Source organism: Podarcis bocagei, assembly GCF_964188305.1.
Source record: "Podarcis bocagei genome assembly, chromosome: 8".
In the NCBI taxonomy this organism is placed as follows: domain Eukaryota; kingdom Metazoa; phylum Chordata; class Lepidosauria; order Squamata; family Lacertidae; genus Podarcis; species Podarcis bocagei.
In genome coordinates this window covers 33,978,114-33,986,042 of record NC_138133.1, presented here as the reverse complement: position 1 = coordinate 33,986,042, position 7,929 = coordinate 33,978,114, and the positions used below count along the sequence as shown (strand labels likewise).

General features: G+C 43.4%; 1 protein-coding gene across 1 annotated transcript in view; it reads right to left on the bottom strand.

Moving 5' to 3' along the window:
• Positions 1 to 4,650: 4,650 nt before the first annotated feature.
• The window catches only part of PARD6G (par-6 family cell polarity regulator gamma), a 74,907-nt gene continuing 71,628 nt past the window's right edge, over positions 4,651 to 7,929 (bottom strand). Inside the window, exon 3 of the mRNA XM_081205820.1 lies at positions 4,651 to 7,331. Coding sequence (XP_081061946.1) covers positions 6,472 to 7,331 — 860 coding nt within the window. The 3' untranslated portion in view covers positions 4,651 to 6,471. The remainder of the gene's footprint in view (positions 7,332 to 7,929) is intronic.

Genomic DNA, 7,929 nt, shown 5'->3' with positions numbered 1-7,929 from the left:
GTTACAAACGCTTGACTTTAGTCACTGTCTTTTTAAAAAATAAAAAAGATTTTGGGACGAGAAACGCAGACATGGGGGTGGCAGGTGCCCCTAAATCAATAAAAATACAATTCTCAGGTTCTGACGCCCCCAACAAAAATCCTGATTACGCCCATTAACGCAGACTTAATTAGATTAAGCACTTTGTAGCTTTGAGCTTCTGACTTGGACTGCTGGAACAAAGTAGTAAGTAATCACTCCTCCCTTTGTATAAGTGTGTGTGTGTGTGTGTGTGTGTGTGTGTGTGTGTGTGTGTGTAATGTAGCACTTACCTATGCATCTGGATAAGGACTCATTTCTTCCTTGCTCTTACACCTGCCTTCCTCAAATAAATACCGTATTTTTTGCACCATAACACTCACTTTTTTCCTCCTAGAAAGTAAGGGGAAATGTCTGTGCGTGTTATGGAGCGAATGCCTGTGGGTGGCGGTGGGGATCTGCTGCCTTTGTGAGCTGAGGATCCATGGTTCCCCTTCCTTCCCTCCTCCGTGGTTACAAAGCACGGATCCACATGGATCCTCAGGATTTTTGCATTGGGCTACTCCAAACTCACTGTCAGATCACATGTCTGTGGCCACAGCATGAACCACAAAAATCATATATCCACTATTTCGTTTAGAATTTCCCCCCCTTGTTTTCCCCTCTAAAAACTACGTGCGTGTTATGGTCTGGTGCGTGTTATAGAGCGAAAAATACGGTATTCAGCCCACAAATTTTGGAATTCCAGGACTGTAGATTGGGGAGCTACTGCATTTCCATGGAAACTTCCTCATATGGACTCAGACCATTGGCCAATTTATCTCAGCATTGTCTTCACTCAGTTGGCAGTGGCTCTCCGGGGTTTCACATTGGAGTCTGTTCCAGCCCTACCTGCATATGACAGGGATTAAAATTAAGAACATAAGAGCCGGCTGGATCAAGCCAGTGCCTCAGCTCATCTAGTCCAGCGTCCTATTCTCGAAGAGGCCAGCTGGATGCCTTTGGGAAACTGGTAAGCAGGACCTGAGCAAAAAAGTACTCTTCCTTCCTGCGGTTTCCAGCAATTGGTATTCAGAACCAGAATACCTCTTGACCATGGAGGCAGAGCCTAACTACTCTTATCCTCTCAGGAATTTGTCTAATCTGATTGATTACATTGTGAAACATTGTCAACAAGATGTAGAAATACCTAATTCTATGCCTTCATCTTCCCCAGCTGCAATAAAACATGTCTCCCTCATTTCTGTCTGTATAGTGGTACCTCGGGTTACATACGCTTCAGGTTACAGACTCCACTAACCCAGAAATAGTACCTTGGGTTAAGAACTTTGCTTCAGGATGAGAACAGAAATCTCGCCGCCGCAACGTGGCAGCAGTGGGAGGCCCCATTAGCTAAAGCGGTGCTTCAGGATAAGAACAGTTTCAGGTTAAGAACGGACCTCCAGAACGAATTAAGTACATAACCAGAGGTACCACTGTACAGCCATAGTAGGCACTGTAGGGGACTGACGGACGGGAGAGAGGGACTGGGGTGGCAAAGCTTAAGTTCTTTTATTTAGTGTATGCTTGGGGTTTTTCTGTCAGTATCACTTGGGGAAGTTCTCTTTCTATTTACTTGTTATGTTTCCTTGATGATGAGAGGTTGGGGTGGCCTAGGGTGTGGCTGATTGTCTTTGGCTGGCTGCAGTGGGATTTGTTTGTGCATGGGTGAGGGGGGTTGTCGGGTTAAGTTAGCCATATTGAATTGTACGTTGTCAGTGGGTTATGAGCTCTTTATAGTGTGAGTGTGCATTGTTATCTTGCAAGGTGTTCAGTAGGGCCAGTTCTGGGGTGACGTCTAGTACCTGTTTAGCTATTTTGCTTATTTCTGGTATGACTGCGCACACTCCTTTTCTGACTAGATCCTCGATTACTTGGTTTGGCGGGATCTGCTGGTTCAGACACAGCATATGTTTGGAGAAGGCCCCACGGGGGATCATGGGGAGGAGGTGCGAGGAAAAAACTGTTGTGACATTGATTTCTTTGGCAACTTGGAAGGGCTGTGGTGGGATCCAGAAACAGCAAACTGGAGCCCCACTGACCACTTAACTGCTCTCTTCTCCATCAGCTTGGGAGCGTTTTCTGAGATGCTTGCGGGGTATGATAGCATCCTTTGTCGTTTGAGCATCTTTATCAAGATGCTAACAGATCTGCCTGCCTTTGATCAGTTGTGCTTCAAGGGAAGCTTACCACTCCTCTGATTCTTTAATATTTTCCAGCCCAGATAGATGTTAACCAAAGGATCTCACAATAGTCACCTCCTTGCAGGAGCAAGGAAGCATAAGAGAATCAGATGCACCACAAGAGCATCTTGGATGGGATGGCTTTCAAAGAGGGCTAGACAGTTGCCTATCAAAGGCAACTAGCCATGATGGCTATGCTCAGCTTCCCCTGTTGGAGGGAGCATTGCTTCTGAAAAGAACTTGCTGGAAGCCACAGACTCCCCAAACGTGTTTCACAAGGACCCCTTCCTTCCCTCTGCCCCAGTACCTGAGGGTCATCACGTCTCTCCAGGGATTTGGCCAGAACAAAGTATATGCTGGGGAAAGGCTCCTTCCCTGCAAAGAAAATGGAGGAATCAGCAGGCGCCTGGCTCCCAGCCATGCTAGCACCAGTCTGGCACATGAGGGTGGAGGACACAGGAAGGGAGCATTCCTATAGTATAGGGCCCTCAATTGGCATTTCCACCTACATGAACTCTAAGCCTTCCCTTGTTCTGGCCTGCCTCTCTCCTAAGGAAGATGCAAACTCTTGCAGGCGGCCACTGGTGGGAAGTGTGTTCCTATGATTCCCAAATGTTTCAGAAGCATCTTTTCATTCCTTTAGCTGCTTGATATAATCATAGCACGGCAGAGTTGGAAGGGATCCCAAGGGTCATCTAGTCCAACTCCCGGCAATGCAAGGATCCTGCCCACAGCCAGCCCTGGCTGGGCTCCAAACTCCAGCCTTCTGGTTACCATTGCAATTCTGCATGGTGTGGAGAAAGGGGAGAGAAATGTGTTGCTTACACTCTCATAACTCTGATCTGAGATCCACACCATGCAGCCATTTCAATAACTAAAGTCTAAAGGGCTGTCACATGGAGAATGGAGTAAGCTTGTTTTCTCCTGCTCCAGAGGCCCTTAGGACCTGAAGCAGTGACTCTCCTTCCTTGGAGGTTTTTAAGCAGCACTTGGCCATTGGCCATGGATCATCTAGTTGAGATTCCTGCATATGCAGGGGCTTGGACTAGATGACCCTCAGGGTCCCTTCCAACTCTACAATTCTATGATACTATGTTTTAAAGAGCACCCAATGCACCTTTAAAGCACATGACTTCCCCCGAAATGATTTGTGCCATTGTGGCTTCCCTCTCACAGACCTACAATCCCCAGAACCCCTAACAAGCTACAATGCCCAGGATTGTTTGGAGGAAGACATCTGGTTTTTAGAACAGGGATGGAGAACCTGCAGTTTGCTCACTCCCATTTCCTAGGAACCAGGAATGGGAAGCTCAAGTGCTTCTAACAGTACAGTGGTACCTCGGTTTACAAACTTAATCCATTCTTAAACAGAGGCACACTTTCCCTACTGAGGTCTTGCTCCGCCGGTGCCCTTCCACCGTTCGACTTCCGTTTGGCTTCCAAGGCAAAGTTTGCTAACCGGAACACCTACTTCCGGTTTTGTGGAGTTCGTTGTCCGAATCGTTCGTTAACAGGGCTGTTTGTAGACCGAGGTACCACTGTATGGTTATAGGGAGCAGCGTGTATAAAATATTGAATGTAATAGGGTTAATAAGGTAATTGTATCAGAATTATTATGGGAATGTTGAGGGAGGGAGGTGGAGAGAGTGAGTGTAGGATTCTGGTGGTGAGTGATGACTGGATGAGGATTTGAAAGGGAGTTTGAATGCGAGGCAGTTGAGAGCGGTGGGTTCTGGAGGGGGTGGTTGGGCAACTAACTATTCAGTTCAGGATCAGTAGTCTAGTCATGATTTTTGTAATAAAGCAGCGTATAAGATAAAGAGAATTTGAGGCCATAAGTTTAGTTACATACGTCATCATTTACTGAATCATTCATACAATCTCCTTTAGTGAGGGTGTAGTACCTAGCTTCTGGACCAAACATTGATATTTTTGCTCTTTTCTAGTTTCATAGGTTGATGTTTTGGTTCTAATGATGTCCATTTCTCCAACACAAAGTTCAATTATTGCTTTTGCTGCATCCAGCTTTCAGCAACTCTGTATAGGTAAAATAACCCTGCCATCTAGTTTCCTAACATATTAAAACTCTTCCAATTATTCCATACAATCCATTTCTTTCTGTATGGCAAGGTATTCAATGGCTACCTAAAATCCTCACTCCGGTGCACTCTTCAGTAGCACAGGTGAGGAAATTGTAGCCCTCCTGATGTTACTGGACTCCCATCTCCCATCAGCCCCAGTCAGCACAGCAATTGGCCAGGGATGATGGGCGTTGAGTCCCAACAACATAGATAGCAACACATTCCCACCTCCTGCTGCTTCTGAAGCACCAAACGTATTTTTATTGAGATGGCTTTGGGGCCCAAGACCTGGGTTTGGGGTGATGGTGGCATTTTCCAGTTAAGAAATATTGAAGCTTGTACATAATTTTATTCCAAGCAGAACAATAAAAGGCTTTTTTATTAAACAACCCCAAAGTGTTTTGAGCCCTTTATAGTACAAAATAAGGGTGTGGATGGTGTGGGATATAATTTATATAAAGAATTTTCATTTGTTTAGAAACGCTTTAATACACACAACTACACAGTAAAAAACAAAGAAAATGACAAAGCTAAAAGTAGAAAAATACATTGTAACACAATTATATTTTTTCCTAGACACTTCATAATATAGTCAACCTTTTTTTCTACTAAACATTGTAACAGCTTGTGGCATTTTATAGAACAGAAAAACAGAGCTGGGAGCAAAACTGTTTCTTTTGGAGTAGCCTATTATTGATTTGCTTTATAACTAATCATGATCCCAACAATCTAAGATAGTCTTTACTTGGAACACTTGATATGCTGTTGAATTGTAGCATTTTAGACTCCAGGGACAATAAAATAAAATAACACTCTAGCTTAGGAAATCAGTATGTACCAAGAGGAACCAGCTTTCATTATTAAAGACTCTGGATTCAAGTTAATTCTAAACAGTAAGACAAATTTAGGCTGCAATCCTAACCAAATCTTTTCAGAAGCCAGTCCCATTAAATTCAGTGGGGTTTACTCCCAGATAAGTGGATTACAGCCTTAGATGAGTTTCTTGTGGTGACAGAGAATGCAGTCCAAAGCAATCTTATTATTTATTTGCAAATTCAGTACTGTTATCAATATAAAAAAGTGAAACCAACAGTCACTAAAATTTGAGTATTTGTCTAATAAATATTTTAGCAATAAAAAGAGAACACATATCCTGATGGTGCATCAATTAAACCAACCTCTATGCTGCTTGTTGTTTTTTCACATCATATGAAGACAGTTTATTCCAACAGTACTACAAGTCACCAGCAGGTGGTGCTGATCAAAAAGAAATTATGGCAACAATGTGACACTATCCCACTTTAAAAATATACATATAAAACACAAAATCATTTGGTCAAAGTTTTGTTCCAAAAATAAAAAAACCAAATGCAGCATTCCCTCAACGCTATTTCCAGGATAGAAAGTTGTTCAGTTAGCCCTTTCCAGATTTAGGGGCAAGACAAGTAAATTTTCTGTGTAAACAAACTAGGAAGCAGTATATAATGGCAGAAAGTAAAATTTCAAAATTTAAACACATTGCATTGTATCCAATCATGCTACTCAGTTGGTGGTAAGGCTTTGGTCAGTATACTGGAGTGGTCAGCAATTTTCCCTTCCTAAATCTGCTCCAGAGAACTCGGGAACCCTCCAGAGCAGATTTTTTTGGGGGTGTGTGTGCAGAGGAAGAGAGAATAAGGATTTCCCTGTTTGGCTGACAGAAACCTGACTGAGCAATCCTGTTGGATGCAATCCTTAATAGTAGTTTTCCCCTCAAAGACTAATTTATGAATGCCTATTCCATGTTTACTGTGTCTGTTGTTATTAATCATCAAAATATATACAATTTACATGTATATATTGCAGCTTATATCCATACATGCAGCAGACATACTTTCATAGATGGGATTCTTTTTTTAAAAATGCAGCAATCTTTACTTTCCCTCATTGTGACCCTAGGAGCAGAAACCATATTTACAATTTTTCATGGGTTGCAATAGGCAGCACTTTTATGTATAATCCTGAATACCACCATGTCCGGAAAGTAACACGTGTGTCACACCTCAGAAGGTCTAAGAGAATTAAGATTCCCTCTCTTCGGGATGTGTATAGATTTGTTCCAGTTGGCACTTCAGACAAGAAACACACACACACACACACGGAAGCACCCACTAAAGTGTGATCACCGTTCCGTCCTCCTCAATGCCTCCTTTGGGAATAACCAAGCTATGACGAGGATCAGTTTTTAAGGAACTCAGAATTTTGTGAATATTGCCGTTGCTTTCTCGTCCCAAGCTGTTGTTGAGTACCAGGTCCCTCTGTAGTCTTTGGCTAAGACTGCTGCCGTTAATTCGGGAAAGGCTACCAGAAGGAAGGCTGTGCGATTTTGGAATGGGCTGTGGCTCCAGACAGCCCTCAATTACAATGTCAGCATCCTCGTCACTCTCCATTTCATCAGGGTGGAAGTTCTGCAGGACATGAGAAGAAGGCAAACTGTGATGACTTGCAGTGCTGTCTGTAGACTGGCCAGAACTCCCAGACATCCGACTGCTTCTGATAATATTGTTCCTTTGGTTTGCTGGCTTGACTGTGATGATAAGATTATGGCTATTGGCGATCATCATGTCCGTTACCTGATCAAGAGTTTTCCCGGCCACTTCTATGCCATTCACTTCCAGGACTTCATCGTTGACAGCCAATAAGCCTGTACTCTCAGCTAAACCACCAGGAACCATCCGAGAGATGAAAATGCCAGGTACTTTTTCAAGCCCATGAGGAGTTACTCTGACACTGGTCCCATCACGAATGTAGAACCCTAGTGGCTTCTCACACCCATGTCGATACAATCTCACTCTCCTATGAGTTTCAGGTAGGATGTCCACATCAATGATGGAAGACACGGGTCTAAAATCCTGAGGCATGCTGATATTAACGTGGGGGCGTCTGCGAAGGTTGTCATTCCGGAGGGTCACCAGAGCTTTCTTTTTCCTGGTTAAGGTGTTTGAACCAAAGTTACCATAATCTGCTTCATCTGAGAAGAGAGGAGAGGAGAGGAAGAGTTGAGTTTCACATGCCACTGAGCCATAAACACTTTCCAGCAAACAATGGAATTTCATCTCCAACATTTATAAAATGTAGTCATTTGCCCATGCTGCAAACTGTTCTTGCCTTGAACATCTTTCCCCTCCCCACCCCACATTTCAGGGATTTCAGCTTCCATCAGTCCCAGCCAGCATAAACTGTTGCTAGCAACAAACCATAATTTATAAGAGTTTTTGTGAGATTGGAAGAGGACGTGGGCTGCTGCTGTGCAATGCAGAAGCAGCCCTTGTTGTGTTATCTGTAGATAAGAACAGGTAATGAATTTTTACATCAAGTTATGTTGCAAATACACCTACGAAGAAATCTGTCAGACAGAAATTCCCAAAAGATAAATAGGATTTATCAGATTAGAGATGAATACAGTGGTACCTCGGGTTAAGAACTTAATTCGTTCTGGAGGTCCGTTCTTAACCTGAAACCGTTCTTAAGCTGAGATACCACTTTAGCTAATAGGGCCTGCTGCTGCTGCCGCGCCGCCGCTGCACAATTTCTGTTCTCAACCTAAAGCAAAGTTCTTAACCTGAGGT